Source organism: Astyanax mexicanus, chromosome 1 (assembly GCF_023375975.1).
Source record: "Astyanax mexicanus isolate ESR-SI-001 chromosome 1, AstMex3_surface, whole genome shotgun sequence".
Lineage (NCBI taxonomy): Eukaryota > Metazoa > Chordata > Actinopteri > Characiformes > Acestrorhamphidae > Astyanax > Astyanax mexicanus.
Window position 1 is genome coordinate 90,848,285 of NC_064408.1, and position 20,950 is coordinate 90,869,234.

The following is a 20,950-nucleotide window of genomic DNA, read 5'->3' on the forward strand; positions in this document are numbered from 1 at the left end:
GCACTCCAAATTGTTGCAAAACTCAGCATGCATAATGTGATGTCTCAGAAAGATATGTACAGTAAATGATTTCAGGTCCAACCCCCACTGCCCCATAGAAAAGCTCTCGGAGACTACTCTTGATTAGTATACCTCTTGATGAGATATCGTTGCCTTCTAGATATGCCTTTATAACTCACTCAATGACATTTTGAGACACTTGATCACTCCTTCTAGTGAACAGCTTAGCAATATGTGCAGGACATCCTGTTATCACATGCCTTGCCTCTTGTAGCAGGGTTTACAACTGCAATTTTTCAGCAGGATAAAGCTCACCCACACACAGTGTGTGTTTTACAGGAATGTCCCTAACAGATCCTAATTTCTCCAGTAAACATATACTGGAAATCCAAATTAAAGAATTCTGGAATATAATCAAGAGGAAGATGTATGATCACAAGCCATCAAACCAAGTTGTGTCCAAAAGCAGTGTGTAAGACTGGTGGAGGAGAACATGCCAAGATGCATGAAAACATGTGATTAGAAAACACCAAATATTGATTTCTGAACTCGTAAAACTTTATGAATATAAACTTGTTTTCTTTGCATTATTTGAGGTCTGAAAGCTCTGCATCTATTTTGTTATTTCAGCCATTTTCCATGTTCTGCTAATAAATGCTTTAAATGAATATTTCTATTTGGAATTTGGGAGAAATGTTGTCTGTAGTTTATAGAATAAAACAACAATGTTCATTTTACTCAAACATTTACCTATAAATAGCAAAATCAGAGAAACCGATTCAGAAACTGAAGTGGTCTCTTCATTTTTTTTCCAGAGCTGTATATCATCATTACCTTCGCACACAGAAAGTTTTACTACTTCTTGGTGCATTTTTCTTTGTCAATAAGTGTATTTACAGGCTATAATGCAGGATTAATTGATTGATAGTCTTCGTTTCTCTATTTGTTTCAATTAAATATATTTGGTTTATAGCTTAGTGTAACAATAGAAATCATAGTTAAATTGTATTCAACCATTTTCCAGTTGTTTTGTGTGCTGCATTCAGCCTTATTTAAACAGCAATCTGGTACACTAAAATATGTTTCTATTTTCTCTAATATATAAGAGAATCTGGAAAAATTGTTGCATAAAATGAACTATGCTTTCTATTGGTACACTTAAAAATATTAAAGAGAAATATCAAGCTAAAATAATTGAGGTCATATTAAAATATTTTATGATTAATAGAAAGCGTAATTATCATGACAGATATGTGTTGCTTAAAAAAAGTAAGGTAATTTAGGATGTTTAGACTGTTCATAAGACTTTTCAATGTAAGCTAGGGTTACTTCTGACTCTCAATAAGTGCACCAATTTAAAGCATAGTTCATTTATATTGAATCATTTGTCCAGTTTCTCTATATGTTGCATTCGGCCTCATTTAAACAGCAGTCTGGTCTAAAAGACTCAGGCTTATGTGATCAGTATGAATGGGAGGAGCTAATCTGCTGTAGGCTGAGTTGTTTTGTCACATAACAGAGTTCTGTCAATACCACCTGTAATATTATTATTGCATTATTTCTAATGGCTAAATTCTGTAATGCCTGTGCATGAGGGCTGCATAAGTCTGTACTATTGGTATAATAAAACATTACAGCATTCCACAGCGTGTGATGACTAATTCATATTACTGCATTAGGCATCCCTGAGCTGCTCCGTCTTCTTCTTTCTCGGCCTGTTCACTGTGCCGGCATGTACCGGTATTGGGGTAAATATACATCCATTATAAATAGGCTACTGAGGTGTGTGTGTGTGTGTGTGTGTGTACACGTTCCACTGCTGTAAGGCTGCCTCCTGCTCCATTTCCTTTTCAGCTCAGCCGAAATCACCTGTGGCCAGGGACACACACACACACACACACGGTCACAGTAGCTTGCTTGACAGCAGTTTTCAAGGTGACAGCAACATGTGGACACACACGCCTGCTGCTGAAGTGTCAGATGTGGAGTCATATGCACGTTCTGCATATTTTATTATACCATTGCTGTCTGAACAAAAACTAGTATCTTGATTTTTATCATGTTGTAATTTGGTGTCAGTGTGTGTGGGTCAGTGTTACTGTGTTACACTAGGTGAACTGCCTGTTCTACTGACCCCCAAAAACCAATGCAGTTTTTCTGTAGATGAGTGATGCTGTGGTCACACACAGAACTTCAGGGAGATTTACACTGTACTATAAATGATTCAGTGACAACTGTGCATTACTCCACATCTACTACAATGTATCCAGTGTCTAATTTGAATTGTTGTCCTATAGAACCAATCGACTAATTTATAGTATATACTGAATGATTTATTATAAGGATTTGGTATCTACAATTAATGATCCCAGACTAAGAATGATTCAGTATCTTATTCTTATCGCATTCAGTATTTTATATCTACTAAGAATTATTCAGTACCTACTATGAATGATTCAGCATTTGCTATAAATGATTCAGTATCTACTATAAATGATTCAGTATTTACTATGAATGATTCAGTATTTACTATGAATGATTCAGTATTTACAATTAATGATTCAGTATTTACTAAGAATGATTCAGTATTTACTATAGAGGATTCAGTATACCTACTATTAATTTTTCAGAAAGTACTATGAATCATTCATTGTCTCCTATGAATGATTCAGTATTTACTATGGATGATTCAGTATACCTACTATTAATTTTTCAGAAAGTACTATGAATCATTCAGTGTCTCCTATGAATGATTCAGTATTAACTATAGATGATTCACTACCTACTAATTCTTCATTATGTACTATGAATCATTCAGTGTCTACTATGAATGATTCAGTATTTGCTACACATGATTCCGAATCTACTATGAATTATTCACTTTCTACTATGAATGTTACTGAATTATTCAGTATTTACTATAAAAGATTTCAGTATCTACTATCAATGATACAGTATCTAATAAAATGATTCAGTATAAACTAAAATGATTCAGTATTTACTGTAAATGATTCAGTATCTGAACTATTCAGTATCTACTAAAAATGATTCAGTATCAATTAAAAATGATTCTGCATCAACTACAAATGATTCAATATCTATTATAAATTATTTAGTATGTACTATGAATTGCTATGTCTTATAGTAGGCATTCAAAATAGGTATCAAATAATTTATAGTAGTAATTTATTATCTACAATGAATGATCCTATCTGGACTATGAAAGATTCAGAGTTTAACATAAAGTATTCTCTGTTCTCTTTTTTTAGTATCTACTGTGAATTATTCATTGTATAATATAAATGATTCTTATTCTTATAAGATCTGATGAAATGGTGTATTGTCTGCATTGAAGTTTCTGTATGTACTACAGTTAAATGATTCAGTGATTCAGTATGTATGGGGAACTGGTCCTCAGAGCTATGTGAATAATGCACTGTACATGGTAAAGTAACAGTTATACTACAGTTGTTATCTGTATGAGTGTACAGTTGATTTGTTTGGGGAATGATTGAACGCTTTTTAAAATTGGCCTTTTCTTCTTTTACTTTGCGCTGTAATGACCTTTCTAATGATGTCTCTCTCTCTCTCTTCCGCAGGCACGAGCGCCAAAATGACACTTATTCCTCGAGCACAGACTTTCCAAAGCTTTCTGAACGAGCAGAGTGAAGAGGAGAAGAGCCACGAGCGATCAGCCTCGCCCTCTAGTGCTCATGAACAGCACTACAGCCCCAGCAGACTGCATTGACGCTGCAACCAGCAGCTAAAGAGACACTTCCCAGCTTTAGACGACTGATAGACAGACACATGTACAGTCTAGGACTGATGTATAAATTATTACTCCCTGTAGAGCTGTACGTACTCTCAACTCTCAACGACTCAATCTACAAGCCTCTTTTTGTACATGATGTAAAACAACAAATGCCTAAATGTTTGCACTTTTACTTCTTTTTCATCATTTTCTTTTGGTTGAACTGGAAGTCGGTTTAGGCCTGGAAGCTTTTCAGCTCACCAGATTGATTGTATTTCTTTCTATTATCTTCAGAGTTCACAGTTAGCATCTCACTTGTCGAAGGGTTTGTGTGGTTTTGCACCGAGCACTTTTAAATCGGCCCTCTTTGCACCTTTAGTACGCTGTTCTATTTGTTGTTGTTCATTGTTGTCATGTCGACACAGGTCCGTTGTGTGTGAAATAGCGCTGAAAGGGATTTTATTTATTTTCCTCTTGCTTAATTTTGCTATTTGAAAGGAGTAGTCTGACCAAAATGCTATTGGGACTAACATTGATTGGAATGTAATTGCCAGTAATTGTGTCATTGCCATGAGCCTCTTCAGTGAAGACCTTCAGTCCAACATATATCATTCACATAATACTGTGGAAGCTTGGGAGTCTCTGTGGATATAGCTGACTTAAATTTAGATTATTTTTTATAACAAGCTGATAATTTGAGTGTTTTAGAGCAAGGAAGCACCCAAAAGATGCAAGAAAAAGGAGGTATCCAGGACCAGAGACGAGAACCACTGCTTTAATATGAATATCATGAATTTATCAAGCAACGAATAAAAAAAAAAAGTTTTTTAGCCCACATTGTATTGGATGTAGATATGCCAAGTAACATTACATTACATTACCATATCATACTATACCATACAAATAAGAGATGGTATGGAAAGGTGTAACCAAGGTATAAAAAAATGCCCCTGGATATCTATTACACTCCTTTTATTTCTTTTTGGTAGGTATTGCAAGACATTGGGCCCTATCGTACACCCTGCACAAGGCGCATCGCAATGCTTGTTGCTATCTCACACCCCGTCAACAGTCTGTTTTCATATCTTGCGCCCCCACTGTTTAAATAGCGACAGTGCTTGTAAATATTTCTATGCAGATGGCCGTGGTGGTCTAGAAAGTGAGGAGTGTTTAGGTGCGACACTGACTGATTTAAACCCTGACACCAGTCAGCAGTCAGCCGTCGAGTTAAACCCGCTTATTAAACACACACACAAACACGGATTCGATGCAGCGTGCAAATTAAACTTTTACATGAACAATAAACAGAATACAAAATAAAATAATATTGCTGTTCCCATAAATTACCTGCTGGCGTATCTTTACAGCCTGAAGAGCAGGTCAGTATCCTCTGCTGAGATGAACAAAGTGCTGCACTGTTAAGATACCAACGCGCTAAAGTCAGAGCGCACCTAAATCTTAAAGGGAATGACGAGTAAAACGCTAATTGGTTTATTTCCCCACTTACACCCAAAACACATCCATGATTAATTAAGATATTTAGTTTATGCCTTTTGCTCATTTCGAGTGAAACAAGGCATGCTTTTTTTTTTTTTTTGCATCCTCGCGATACCAAAGACACACCGGCACTCCCTACTTCCAGCTGCGTGATGCGCAATTGACATCTCGTCTATAAATTGCTAAAATAGGGCCCATTATTATGTTTTGGATGCTCTTATCCTGCCATCTTTAGTCAAAGGGTCTTATATAGTAGGTTCAAATGTGCAAGATTATCAAATGTTATTCTCTTTAATGATATCACATCTCATTAATAGCATCTTACAAATTCCCAATAACAGACACCCACTCAGAAGACAATCAGTGTAGTGTTAGCAGGTCTGCTGCAGATGAAGTAGTGTTCAGTTTTGTGTTTTTATGTTTGCCTGTTGTGTCAGAGAACGTAAGTAAGTTTCAGCTGACATCAGCTGCATTCACATGCACAGATGTTTGAATGAAATTGCTCTGAATTAAATGTTTTGCATAGACTCAAGAATTCTAATGAAGCCACTGTTGTTAAATATATGTTAATCTATCAGTGGTGAACCTTGACTACTAGAGGTAGGCCCTCAAATTGGGCTTTAAAAGATCAGAAAAGACAACAGTAATGCTAATTTCTGCTAGCATCCATAAGGGTTTTTTAATTGAATGTTAGCACCAAGCTAACCCTGGAGCACCTGAACACATTTTAGCTGGTCTAGATTAAACACAGAGATTTAAAACCTGCAGAACTTCACATTCTTATTTATATATTTATTTATTGAGTCTGTAAGTCTGTCTGTAAATGTATCCACTGATAAAATAACTAAACAGAGCCCTGGAGGTTAAATAGCTCGATGACAACAATCAACAAATGCTTAAGAGAAGCTGTTTTCTCTTTCTAATGAATGTCCTGTTGTTCTTTCATTCTATTTGTTCTACCCCAGAAGTAAAAGGATTTCTAATTTAAAACATTGTTCTTATGTAAACAGATTTGTCGTATTTAGAAAAGAGATTTTTGTGTCCTCATAGTTTTGTCCAGCACTGTTTCAATTGCTAACACTGCAAATCTACAAAGGCCATGAACTGCTTACAAACTGGTCCAGACACTGTTGGTTGTAAGATGTTGTTTTGTATGGTTTTGGAGGTTTTCCGTTCGTTTCTCCTCATCCTGTCCTTCTTGTACATGTTAGAGTGGGATGCTGTTCTGTGTACATATGTCAAATTTTACAGAAAGAAAAATAAAAACAATGTATATTATATACAACAAGGCCTTAATGTCCGTTTGTGTAGACTGTACGCCTTACTGTATGTGTGCATGCACACCCATCATCAATGCAATACAGTCTGGAAGGAAGATAAAGGTTACCAAGAACAATAAATGATGAAAAAGGCTGATATGAGCAATATTTGTTGAGTTACACTAACAGAAGTAGTGTGCAAGACATTTGTAATGCATGGGTACCTCAACATGCCAGCTCCCTCAGCATGTATATGAATCGTAGAGGTTCCTAATGGTGTCCTGCAATACTCCATCCCATACATGGCTACCTGTGACATAGCATCTTCAGAATGCAATTAGTACGTAGATGAGCATTGTTCTGTTGGAATAGTGCACTAGAGTGTCTGCTCAGAAAAAGATAGGGTTGCAATGGTTGCAGGACCTCATTTATACATTTATGAGCTGTCAAAGAGTATGTCATAAAGACCAAAGGTGATCTGTACAAAATTGTACACAATTGCACCCCATCTTCTGGACCCCCATGTGACTCATGAAAGCACACCATTCATCTCCAGACAGTTCCTCTAACAAAGGCCAAGCAAAACTTGTTCTGATGTAACAAAATGACTTTATTTGTAAATGTGTCAAAAAGTCTTGTTTGTACCACCAATAGCGTTCTCTATCTTAGCGGACAATTCATGTTACAGTTATAATTTAAAGTCACTGATGCTTTTTCTTAAATTTTACACACTAATGACACATTACCACTATTTATCGTCCACCAATGACCCTGTAAGCCAGAGAGATATTACTGTGTCCTTCGCTGTGTCCTCGTCTCACTGCGGTCATCCTGCTTCAGTCCATGTTTCTCCAGTTCTGTTTTCAGAAAGCAAGCACAGCAGCAACAGCAGCTTAAACACAACTGCAAGTTGTTTCTCAACTCTTTAAACTACAACTAGCACTCTAAACTACTCATATGACACCATAGTCAGTGTCAATCAAGCTAAATTACTATTATCCTACAGTTTTCACCTGGTTTTTGAAGCTGAGTTAATAATATCCACCTGAATGAGAAAAGGTAACTCCATCTATATAACCTTGATAATTACTTTTGAGCTGGTTTGGGTTGTAATAAATAATCAAAACTATTTTTGGCTTTAATCAGCTACAGTGCTGCAAATTCCACTGATAAAAGAGGGGCGCAGGAAGGCAAGCTTAGGGAATGTGCTAAGCACTGTTTTCTATTCTGGGAAATGTAATTATATTGCCTTATATTGCCTATTTCAGATATTTGTATTTAGCTATTTTAAAATATAAATGATGAAAAAAAGCTTAAAACACAAAGGAAATCTGTCAACTTGAACTTCATGACTTTTGAAGATGATTTCATCTCAAACTTGCTTAAATGCTCACAGTAACAGAAATGTTCCCTAAGGGAAACCCAGTACTGTGAACGCTACTGTAGGTCTTGTGATATAAACTGAGGTGGAATGCAGTTGATAAACATTGTCAGGTTTGAAGTTCTTATTACTAGTGATTTATGAATGTTCAAATTCTGATGATTTAACAGTTCTAAATATGAATATCCATGCTAGTAATTATTTTGTCGTGTGTAAACATTTGTTAATATTCATATTATAATAAACTAATGCTTTATTTTCATCTACTTATCATTAGTTAAAAGTATGTTAATGAAAGTTATTATAAAGTGTTTTTTTAAAAGCATTCATGTCACTGACCTGATAATACAAGAGCGCAATAATGCAATTTAACACCCTTTAAATAACAGTTAATTTTTAATTATTAAGCATATTCATTTGAACTGGAAGATTTAAAAAAATATCCTAAACAAATGAAATACCACTGTTTATAAACAAAGTCGAGATACTGATTCATTTATGTTAGTGGACTCTAAACAGAATGGGTAACACTGATGTCAGCAAAAATGATTAAGGTTGTGTTTATTAATTTTACATTAAGTCAATAACAGAATGATTGTGATAGGCCTATACTAGTGTTTTATAAAGCTTGTCAATTCTGGCAACACAGGCTTCTATGGAATGGGACCATAATTAATCCAGCTGTAGTGATGATGACAGCAATGATGATTATGACGACAATGATGATGATGATGATTACCGCCATGATGATGATTATGATGAAGATGATCACAGCAGAGGGTAATTACAGCATAAGTTCCAGTCTTCCAGAGTGCTGTATGGTTCCATTCTATTCTCTTCGTTTACGCACATTAGTACGTGATAGCTTTGGTCAGTAGCAGCAGCTTTTGTCCCACAGTTGACCCAAGATTCTGTTTTTCGTGTTTTCTGTTTCAAAGAGCTGGAATGTCAATCAACTTTTAACAGCTTTTAACAGAACTCAAAATCTGAGGCGTCATCTTTGTCTTTTCTTGTACCCTCTTACAGTCTGCAGGTTGACGTACACTGGATTATTCTTACTCTGGTGTTTTGTCCCCTTCTTCATTCTGTCATACACAGCTCCTTGATCATAAGCGTTATTTTGCTACAGGAGAAACAGAAAAGATGATGGTGGGTTATATATTAGTCAGAAATGAAAATGTCAGCAAACAAATGTAGCGTGCGGCAGGACTGCAGCGGTGGGTGGGCTTCATTTGTTAGGAAGTGAGTGAGTTACCATTAAGCGGCGGGCAGGGCATCTGTGCTCGCTGTTAAAGGAACATTTTGCCATTTCTCAACATTAGGCTGATGATCTGAAATGTGATGGAAATGTCAGATGGGAATATTTTATTTTTGGTTTGTGATTGATGATAACTGACATACTATCTCTCAGTGGTGTTCTACACAGAACTCTAGTGGCTCTAGCAGGACCAATCAAATATTGGAATACACCAACGTATAAAAGACAATTTTTAAGGGTATACACTAGGGGTTTCACAATTCTCTAAATCCTCGATTCGATTTTATTTTGATTTTAAGGTCACGATTCGATTCGATTCTTGATTTTCTTTTTTCTTTTTTTTACAGCAGAGAGGCCTATGCCAGTTTTAGATTAGTCTATGGTCAGTCATTGGTTTGATTCATCAAATTTACAGTATCTTATTTCAAAAGGTGGGCTTGATATAAGTGATGCAAAGTGATACAAGTGATCTGTAATACACCACATTAGGCACTAATGGTCAAATTTAAATAATTTAATTAAGATATATATGTAATGCCATCTAGTGTTTTTTTGGGAGCGGCATTGTGCACTATTAAAACAGCAACATAAAATAAATAATAATAAAATACAGGAACAGTCATGTACAAAATAATAGAACAATTAGAGCCTTAACAAACCGAACTCTATACTACTATAACAGTTAAACATGAAAAATAAGACTCGGTCCCTGAGAATGACAAGTTTTTTTCTTTAATAAAGATATATTATTGTATTTATCTGAGAGAAAGATGCTCCTTAAGGTACCAAAACTATTAACATATTTGAGGCTAGACAAAACAACTGTTGTTTTTATATTTTCAAGTTTTTCTTTAAGAAGATGAGAATGTCCACATTCTCTGGAGAAAAGGCTGCTCTTTGAGCAGACACAATGTCTGCGGCATCAGCTACGGTGTGCTGCGCCATTTGCATAGCGCGCGTGCTTGCGTAGCTTAGAGGGATAGATCGTCGATCCTCTTTTTGACTTTGAGGCTCGAGACCATGACATCATTTCGATGACACCCCTAGTATACACACAACACTGCGCAAAAGTTTTAAGCATACACTCTGGTCAAACCTTGTTTCCTTTTTTTTTTTAGCTCAACTGGTCATGTAGGATCACTTTGTAATACTGATTATTGGTCACAGATCGTAGTCCTTTTATCATCTTCCTCAATGGGACACAGAGCAGGTATTATTTGGGTGGTGGGTCATTTGCTACAAGCGGATCAGACACAGCAGTGCTGCTGGAGTTTTTAAACACCACATTATTACTACTGAACTGACAATGGTCCACCAAACGCATCCTGTGGGCAGCTTCCTTTTATCACTGATGAAAGACCAGATGATGACAAACACAAACAAACTGCAGCGGCAAACTCAAAGCTTCTTTCCCTAACATTAGATCTGCAAGGATCTACAGCTATAAGTAGGAGTGTCTAATAATGTGGACAGTAAGTGTTTAAAAACTCTAGCAGCACTGTCGTGTCCGATCCACTCATACCAGCAGCACACCACACACTAATATGTCACCACCATGTCAATGTGTCACTGCAGTGCTGAGAATGATCCAACAACCAAATAACAGCTGCTCGGTGGCGCTTCTGTTGGGTCCTGACCTGTATGCTCAGTGTAGCTGAAAAATGGATAACAGGCTTGATCCGTCTATATTATAAATCAGTTTCTCATTTAATATTTAAAAGTTGTGTGGATTGGTGTGTTGATCACAGCTCTGTATCACCTGCTTCTCACATGTTTTACAGTGCTTTACACACACCTATAGTGCTTGTGTTGAGAAACAGATACAAAGCCAAGCCAGTCCTACACACTCTCACTGAGGTGTATCACCACTTAAACTTTTGTACTGCTCACCTCAATAACCAAAGAGTCAGTTAGCACATAGTTTACACAACTTAACCCCTAAAAACGTCTCAAATTCATTTTGCCCAAAAAAGAGAGACTGTCTGTCTCTATTTTTTGCACATTGCATATTAAAATTCAATATGTAAGTTAGATTACTGGTTGAATGGCAGACTGAATTAAGCACTACCAATGGCATTATTTTATAAGTATTATTATTTTTAAGTGCTATTTTATAAGTACTTATTTTAGCTAGTGGAGACATGGGGAGACGTGGTAAACTATAAGCAATAGGAAGCGTAAATGTAATAAGGTAATAAGAAACTGTGTGAATAGTTTTGCACTGGACCCTATTTTCAATGAACAACCAGGTAAAACAACTGTTAATTTAAGTGTGTTGGAAATATTGTTTTGCAAATACAGGAATCACACCCTCTATAAAGTCTATGAAGTTAAATCACTGCTCTTACATTTTTTGTTTGCTTAATTGAAAGCAGGATTTTGGCAAAGCCACATACTATATATTCATCTTAAAAACGGATTAGTGGTCTGGTAGATTTTTCTGGAAATTGTTCTGGTCACAACAGATTTTCTTTTTACCAGACCAACCACAGCACTTCTAATGGTGCTTATATAAGATCCACTGTGAACATGAAGATATCAGAATGATAAACTAATTTTTTTCTGTTCATTCTCATATTGTTACACCAATAAAACGCAGAATTAGAACTAAAGAGGGCTAAAAAACTAAAAGCCAACATTTAGAGCCATCTGCTCTAAATGGAGATGGCATCACAGTTTACGTCTTAAAAGTACTTTTCCGCATGTATTGTTATTGTAAAAAAGGGTCTTAATTTTGAGAGTGTTAATAACCCATATGTTCCCAGACCTATTTCTGAATTTTGATGCAAAAATGTATCTGATTCAAAACTGAATCAGATAAATAAAGTGAGCAGCTGTTTTTGTTTTTTGGTGGGCACACGACTGTAAATATTTTTAGGTTACAATCCTGATATAACATAAATGACAACAGCAATTTCATAACTTATACTAAGATTTTGTTATATAAGCATTGTCAGAACTATATGTGGAATGTAAAATATTGAATTAAAGCATTTGAATTGTTAAATGGTTGATACATCACCATGGGCTCTTTTGGGTTAAAAGGTCTTAAATTTAACACCCATACCCTGACTGTATGAGATGAACATATGGGGGGAAAAAAAGAATATTATACATACAATTGACCGCCATCTTGTGTGTGTGTGTGTGTGTGTGTGTGTGTAAGTAACCTCGGTAATGCTGGCAGTAATGGGCCTGTCCTCTTTTTTAGTGCCTACAGTGGTTTGTCTTTAAGCAAGCAGGCTTTAAGGTTGAGCTCAGTGAAGCTGAACAGATTTAGTGGATTTACCCGTCGCTTGGCCGGGTGCAGCTGGATCCTGTACTCCTCTCTCCTCCTCCGTCTCCTCCTGTGGAAAGAGTTTAGAGTGGGAGGTGATTGTAAATGAGAGATATTATTAAAGCGCACTTCATCACTCGGGAAGTCACAGGGGCAGCATTAGAGAACATATAGAAGGTGAACTCCAGAGATACAGAGAGCGAGTCTTCTTACAGCTCCGCCCACATCTGATTACAGCTAGAACTTTGTGATGCTGATGGGGGAAAAAAGTAAAGTGCACGTTCAGTGCAAAGCTGACTGAAGTTGCTGAGCTGCGGTTCAGAAATGTGGTCTTACTGTGAGGAAAGCACCCCACCTATTCCTATCATGTTCATAAACCCCTATTACAATGAGGTGTTGATGATGATGATGATGATGTAAGTGTAAAGTAGCGTAAAGTAAAATAATACTCTCTATAGAACAAAAATGTTAATATTTGATATATTTTTTTCTATACTTAACTTTTAGACACAATCATTATTTTATTAATATAACACACTAAAATAAAAAAAATAATAATAGAATAAAAGTTACAACATATTACACTGACAAGGCAAGAAAGTGTTATCTCAGGGGGCGGCTTGAGAGTGCCTGGTGGCCTCGGGCTAGAATTGACAGAAATCACATCCACATTAATGCAGATGTACAGGCCACACATGTACAGTATATCCTACAGGTCAGGGAGTGGTCCTTAGCTTTTAAGACATGACAAAAGTCATGGGATGTGATATTACTACTGAAATTTGGCATGTCAGTGTAAAAATGTCCAAAAAAACAAAAAAAGTATTGTATGCGATAATATCAACAAAAAAATTGACAAAAAAAAAAAATTGTGATATCGCGAAGTTCTTAAAAGCAGTCTATTTTCTATTTGTTTAGGTTTTTACTGTATTTACTTTTAATTGTTTGGTTGCTGTTTATAAGCATGCATTTTGTGGTGGATTTTGTTGGTAAATTGCTTTATTTTTTACAAACATTATTATTATTATTTATTATTTTATTTGTTATTATTTTATTTTGTATTTTATACAAAATTTGAGTCTTGATAAGTTACTATTTACAAAATAGATAAATGTTTATAGATTTTGTTTGTTTATATACACTAAACAAAAATATTTATATTTATTTTGTTGCAGTAGTATATGCACGGAAAAAAATCAATGTTTTGACATATTGCCAAGAACATAATTATAGCAAAAATAACCTGATATATTGTGATATTATTTTACAGCCATATTGCCCACCCATAGCTTCTATATACTGAATCAACAAACATAAATACTGAGCAGTGATTGAAGGAAGACTGCTTTTGCCAAAAGTTTACATTTTCATTTGTAGAACATTTCTATCCAAAAGCATATACTTATTTATAAAACGCATATACTTTAGTTATTTACATACTAATTCAATATTTGTTATTAATAATCAAAAGTATTCAGCATCATTCACACTTTATAAACATTAAACCAAAATCAATGTATATATTCTAGCATAAAATAATGACCTTACTGTAATTTAGTCCTAGATTTCCATACAGACTACTAGCAGCTCTATAAAGTTAAAAACATATTTATTGTAATGTAAATAGTTTACCTGCTCAGCCACATCAGTAAGAAAACTCCACTCATCAGTACGAATGCACCAGCAACTCCTCCTCCAATGTACAGATACAGCACATCCTGAAGACCTATACGTTCTTTAAGCAAACAAACAAACAAAAAACAACAAAAGAGATTCATCAAACACTGTAATTTACACCACACTGCAATTTGAGATTATTAAGATTGTGAATACTTGAATTAACTTTTAAATATAGTTTTTTTTTCAGGACTTAACACACTCTTAAGATTTCTGCTAAACTCTTATGCAAATGTGTCTTAGTCAGATATGTAAATGATTGCAGAGGAGGTCTGGTCTTGCCCAGTGATTCCTTGTTGCCCAATAAAACATCTCTCAGAGGCTAAATTGGGAGAGTGTAACTCTTGATGAGAACACTAGGGACACTAACATCACAGTGATATGTGCAGGACATTTTGCAGCAACATGGCAGGACTTCCAATGGCATTTTTTCAGCAGGATAAGTTTGGTCCACACACAGCAAGTTTCACTGGAATGTCTCTGCCAGATGTTAACACTTCCTTAAAATGTATTGTCAGTCGAGCAGGATTTATAGGAGTGGCTCAAAAAAGATTTTCTCCATCGATAAACGGAAACACAAAGATTTGTAGACCAGATTTATAGGATTATAGCAAAACTTTCTGGGTATTTATTTTTCTAAAACTTATCCAGGCCTGGAAATTGCTATTTCCCAACCATACCTCAATCTGGCATCCATGCTAGATGTAGCACAACAGGATACTAGAGCCTATTTTTAATTGTATGGTTTTCCTCAATAAACTTATACTTTCACTCTAATGTTGTTATTACTTATATAGTGTATATTATCATCACAGTTACACAGTTATCAGCATTTATAATTTATAATTCATAATACAACTCTTGGCTTAAATCACAACCTTACTAAAGATGTGCCAAAGTGTGAAAGTGATGCTCTAACCTTGAGTAGAAATGGTGGTCAGCTGGATGATGCTGGTGGTCTGAACGCCAGTGTCTGTAGTGAAGTTGCAGCGGTATAGCCCCCCATCCTCTTTGACCACACTGCTCAGCTGCACGCTCAGCTCCAGATCAGAACTGCAGTTCACCCTGACCCGGTCTTCAAAATCACTGACCTCTACACTGCCCTCCTGCTCTTTACACACTCCTAACAGAGTGCTGCCCTGCTGATCCGACCACAGCTTCTCTACAGTAACCTCGCTTACAGCTCCAGCATGAGCTCCATTATATTTACACCACATGGTCAGATTCTGGCTCTCTGCAACGACAAGCTTGGTGTCAGAATGGACAGAGACAGTAGAGATTCCTGTAAGAGAAAGAGAGACAATCATCCTGTGTGTTATATTTAATAATAACATACACGTAAAATATACTGAGTGATTCATAGTAGGTAACAAGCAATCTACAATAGACTCTAACCAGTACATAGTCACTACTAAATAATTCATAGCAAGTACTGAGTAGTGCACAATGTTTACTAAGTAATTCATAGCAGATATTGAACTGTATAGAGTAGCTACTAAATAATTCATAGTAAGTACTGAATACTTCATGGTAAATACTGAGTAATTAATAGCTACTGAACTGTGGTTACTGAATAATTTATAGTAAGTACTAAATATTTTATAGCCAATACTGTTGATAGTAGTCAACAGATACTGAACAGTAGATTGTACTTACTCAATTTATAGTAAGTACGGAGTACCTTATGGTAAATACTGAGTAATTAATAGGTGCTAAACTGTGATTATTAAATAATTCATAGTAAGTAGTGCATTTTTCATAGCAGATACTGAACAGTGGATTATATTCACTTAATAATTCATAGTAAGTACTGAGTACCATAAAGTAAATACTGAGTAATTTAAAGGTACTAAATTGTGGTTACTAAATAACTCATAGTATGTACTGAGTACCTTATGTTAAATACTGAGTAATGAATAGGTACCGAACTGTGGTTACTAAATAACTCATAGTACGTACTATTTTTTCATAATAGATACTGAACTGTAGATTGTAGTTACTGAATAATTCATTGTACGTACTGAATACCTCATGGTAAATACTGAGTAATTAATAGCTACTGAACTGTGGTTACTAAATACTTTATAGCAAGTACTAAACACTTTATAGCCAATACTGAACAGTTAATAGTAGATAGTGAAAAACAGATACTGAACAGTAGATTGTAGTTACTCAATTTATAGTAAGTACTGAGTACTTCAGGGTAAATACTGAGTAGTTAATAGGTACTGAACTGTGGTTATTGAATAATTTATAGCAAGTACTACATTTTTCATAGTAGGTACTGAACAGTAGATTGTAGTTACTTAATAATTTATAGTAAGTACTAAGTACCTTAAAGTAAATACTGAGTAATGAATAGGTACTACACTGTGGTTACTAAATAACTCATAGTAAGTACTATTTTTCATAATAGATACTGAACAGTAGATTGCAGTTACTGAATAATTAATTGTAAGTACTATGTACGCCAGGGTAAATACTGAGTAATTAATAGCTACTGAACTGTGGTTACTGAATAATTCATAGTAAACACTGAATATTTTATAGCCAATACCGAACAGTTAATAGTAGATAGTGAAAAATCCACAGAAACTGAACAGTAGATTGTAGTTACTCAATTTATAGTAAGTAGTCAGTACCTTATGGTAAATACTAAGTAATTAATAGGTACTGAACTGTGATAATTGAATAATTCATAGTAAGTACTACATTTTTCATAGTAGATACTGAACAGTGGATTGTAGTTACTTAATAATTTATAGTATGTACTGAGTACCTTAAAGTAAATACTGAGTAATTTAAAGGTACTGAACTGTGGTTACTAAATAATTGATAGTATGTACTGAGTACCTCATGTTAAATAATGAGTAATGAATAGGTACTGAACTGTGGTTACTGAATAAATCATAGTAAGTACATTTTTTTCTAAATAGGTACTGAACAGTAGATTGTAGTTACTGAATAACTCATTGTAAGTGCTGAGTACCTCCGGGTAAATACTGAGTAATTAATAGCTACTGAACTGTGGTTACTGAATAATTCATAGTAAATACTGAGTACCTCATGGTAAATACTAAGTAATTAATGGCTACTGAACTGTGGCTACTAAATAATTTATAGTAAGTACTGAATATTTTATAGCCAATACCGAACAGTTAATAGTAGATAGTGAAAAATCCACAGATACTGAAGAGTAGATTGTAGTTACTCAATGTATAGTAAGTACTAAGTACCTTAAAGTAAATACTGAGTAATGAATAGGTACTGAACTGTGGTTACTGAATAAATCATAGTAAGTACTATTTTTTTCATAATAGATACTGAACAGTAGATTGTAGTTACTGAATAATTCATAGTAAATACTGAGTACCTCATGGTAAACACTGAGCAATACATAGGTACTGAACTGCGGTTACTGAATAAATCATAGTAAGTACAATTTTTTCATAATAGATGTTGAAAAGTAGATGGTAGTTACTGAATAATTCATAGTAAATACTGAGTAACTTAGGGTATAAATAGGTACTGAACTGTGCTTACTAAATAATTCATAGTATGTACCGAGTTGTTTCATAGTACATATTGAACAGTTAATAGTAGATAGTGAAAAATCCAGATACTGAACAGTAGATTGTAGTTACTGAATAATTCATAGTAAGTACTGATTACCTTAAGATAATTACTGAGTAATTTAAATGTAATGAACAGTGGTTATTAAATAATTAATAGTAAGTACTGAATTTGTCATAGTAGATACTGAACAGTAGATTAGGTACTGTTACTGAATAATTCTAACTGTTGCTAAGACTATTCTATAGTATATAATTAACATTTAATAGTAGATAATTAAATATCAACAGCTACTGAGCAGTAGATTGCTGTTATTGAATAACTTAAAGTATAGTATTTCATAGTAGATAATAGATAAACAACAGCACAAAATAATTGATAGTAGGCACTGAACAATCCATAATACACAGGAACAGTCCATTGTAATTCATAGTAAGAACTGAATTTCCATAGTAGGTACTAAGAAGAAAATATAAATACTGAATAATTGAACATAAATACTGAATCATTTAAAGCAGTTATATAACCATCCATAATACATACCAAATATATTTAGAATACCGTATATTAAATATAATTTATAGCTCATTAAGTATCTCCAAATGATACATTTGGGTCACAATTAAGAGATATAAATAAATAATTGAACCCCCAAGGAATAATTAAAAGCATTTTAGAGAAACCATACTTTATGAACTCTCTTATGGAGAATCACAGACTTTATCTTTACCTGATTTCTCCACCAGTGTGTCTTTAGTCCATGATCCTTCCGGGAACATCTGCAGGAAGCAGCTGTACAGACCCAGGTCCCCCTCTGTTACATTGGTTAGGATTATGCTGCCGTCCGTGGGTGAGGCATTGCTGAACTCGACCCGGCCCTCGTATGCTGCAGCGTAGTTCACGCCGTAGTCAGGGTGGTAGATAGCCAGAGGCTTAGAGTCAGGCTGCTTAGTCCAGGAGACCATGATCAGTCTTCCAGTCCATGGGCATAAACAGTCCAGCACCATCCCATCCTGCAGCTGGACCTTACTGACTGGAGCCCTCAGCTGTTCCGACACTAAAACAGGTTCATATGTTAATATCAGTTAGTGGATTCTAAATATATAAGTACATTAAGCAATTAATGATAATCAGCTGCAGACTAATTTCTACTATATAATCATTCTTAGTGAAACATTTTAGTACTCTAGTACAGACGCGCAAATATTACACTCATATAATAACACTAGTCCCCTACTGACAAAACATACCATATTAATACAAATTACAACAATAATTAATAAAAAAAATCAGAAACATTTGACAAAAGCGTAATCCACTGTATGACCACTTCACTTAGGTAAAATAATTATTTGTGTGTGTATAGATGCTAGAGAGAGAGAGAGAGAGATTGGAGGCTTTATAACTGTTTATTGTCTTTAGCTTTCTGATTTCTGATATATAAATCTCTAAAAACAAGAGCTGAAACAAAATGTGCAACAGGTGTTGAAACAAGGAGATGGTCATAATGGTATGGCTAATTGGTGTTACCAATAATAAGCCTTTATTAAGCTTGCAATTTAAAATGGTAGCGGGATTTAAATCTTGCCAAATATTGCCCTTTATTCCAGTCAAACTGTACTTTCACAAAATGTATTTTTATTATTATTATTATTTTAATTATTATTATTATTAAATAAAGGGCTATTGAATTAGTACTCTGCTACACTAGGATTACTCACATAATTGGCTAAACAATAAATAAAAAAACACAATTTCACAGTGTACAGCACTGAGAAACTGATTTGGAACTGAAAGTAGAATAAACAAAAGATCATATACGGTCCATCCCCTGACAATAAACCATAATGTTCATTTAGCTATCTGATTTATGCTTTAGATAAAAAGAGAGAGAGACAGTGGGACACATTTAAAAAAACAAAACCAAAAAAAAAAAAAAAAAAACAACTTTAGAACTGAAGCATCTAACCGTTTAAATAATTACAGAGATTTTATTCTTGTGTTTTAAAAAACACAGCTGGTGTAACAATGCGTGAGTTATAGATCATCTATTGCATTTAGAAAAGAAAAACAGCAGCACAGTACCTTTTAGAAAAGTGAGAGAAATCACAAGTACCAAGAAGTACCAGTATTCCTTTTGTACTGCCTCCATCTTCCCGCACGGAGTGAAAATGAATGCTGCATTGATGGGCTGAAGAGGCACGCAGCACGCAGAACTTCCTGTTTGCAAACACTTGAGAGCAGCTCTTCAGCCAGTTAGAGCAGGCATTCACCCTGGAGGCGTTGCACTAGCTAAAGCCTGGAACTGCACTGGGTGCCAGGCCACACACTACTTCTAAACCAGTTTATCAGCCAGTTTATCAGAGGCTCTGACTGACATGTCAATGTAGCATATCTCTGAAAACAAACACCAATCAGACACTTGGGTAATTCTCACAACTAACTGTTCCCATCTGCACACAATAAATATGTATATATTGCATAACTCCACACAGTTTCACTGAAACTAATACTGATGAGAAAGTGCCATTTCAGATGATAATAAATATCTCATCTTCCAGTTCTGTCTGCCAGCAGAAGAGGAGATATTACCATGATCTTTAATTTATGAAAAGTTATTGTTACTGTGCGCACAGTATTCTTGTGTCTACACTTATTGTCCAGTCATTTTTAGCTCTGTTTACAATTTAGGATTACGTTGTAGTTCTATAAGTATTACATATTTTATTTTTCCTTAGTTTCCGCGTTTCATCCTTTTCTTCAACAGTCAACAGATAGTGGTTAATTCATACAGCACAATCCACACTAACACCACACCATCTTGTCAGTGTCAAAGCAGTGCTGAGAATGACCACCCCCAAATAATAGTGTGGTGTGTGTAGTGGTCTGTCTGTGGGGTCCTGAACATTAAAGAACAGGGTAAAAGGAAGATAACCGTTATTATAGAACTACTAAGTGCCCCTAATGCAATTTTTTAATAATGCAGATAAAATGGACAATGAATATGGATATAATACATGTACATAAGCCTACTTAAGCTTTTCAATGTACACAGATATTTATAACAATATCAATAGTGTCAGTTAAAAAAAAAAAAAAAAAAAAACCTCCTGAGATTTTCTCAAACCTAAACAAAACGCAGTCTTTAGGACAACCAACAAACCCTTGTTTTGATGCCACCTAAGGTTTCCTAGAAAACCTTGTAAATGATTTTTAGAAGCACATCTTGAGAAGTGTGACCTTCTAACATTTTTTAACTGTTTTAAAAACCTCAAAA

The 20,950-nt window shown here is 35.0% G+C and overlaps 2 protein-coding genes across 3 annotated transcripts in view; one reads left to right on the plus strand and one right to left on the minus strand.

Annotated features, from left to right (window-relative positions):
- The window catches only part of dok6 (docking protein 6), a 107,408-nt gene extending 100,785 nt beyond the window's left edge, over positions 1 to 6,623 (plus strand). The window contains exon 8 of the mRNA XM_022683823.2: positions 3,600 to 6,623. Within this exon, the coding sequence (XP_022539544.1) occupies positions 3,600 to 3,748 (149 nt within the window). The 3' untranslated portion in view covers positions 3,749 to 6,623. The remainder of the gene's footprint in view (positions 1 to 3,599) is intronic.
- Positions 6,624 to 6,972: 349 nt separating this feature from the next.
- cd226 (CD226 molecule) lies at positions 6,973 to 20,056 on the minus strand. 2 transcript variants are annotated; one of them, XM_049485470.1, is made up of 6 exons: positions 19,759 to 20,056; positions 18,404 to 18,730; positions 15,020 to 15,382; positions 14,056 to 14,158; positions 12,436 to 12,493; positions 6,973 to 7,364 (listed from the first exon to the last, which is right to left on the minus strand). In XM_049485470.1, the coding sequence occupies exons 1-6, from the start codon at positions 19,823 to 19,825 to the stop codon at positions 7,344 to 7,346; spliced, it is 939 nt and encodes a 312-aa protein (XP_049341427.1). In that variant the 5' UTR covers positions 19,826 to 20,056; the 3' UTR covers positions 6,973 to 7,343. The 2 variants fall into 2 exon arrangements, with proteins under 2 accessions (XP_049341427.1, XP_049341426.1); XM_049485469.1 differs by lacking the exon at positions 6,973 to 7,364 and adding an exon at positions 8,433 to 9,011 and having other exon boundaries at positions 19,759 to 20,050.
- Between the last annotated feature and the right edge of the window lie 894 nt (positions 20,057 to 20,950).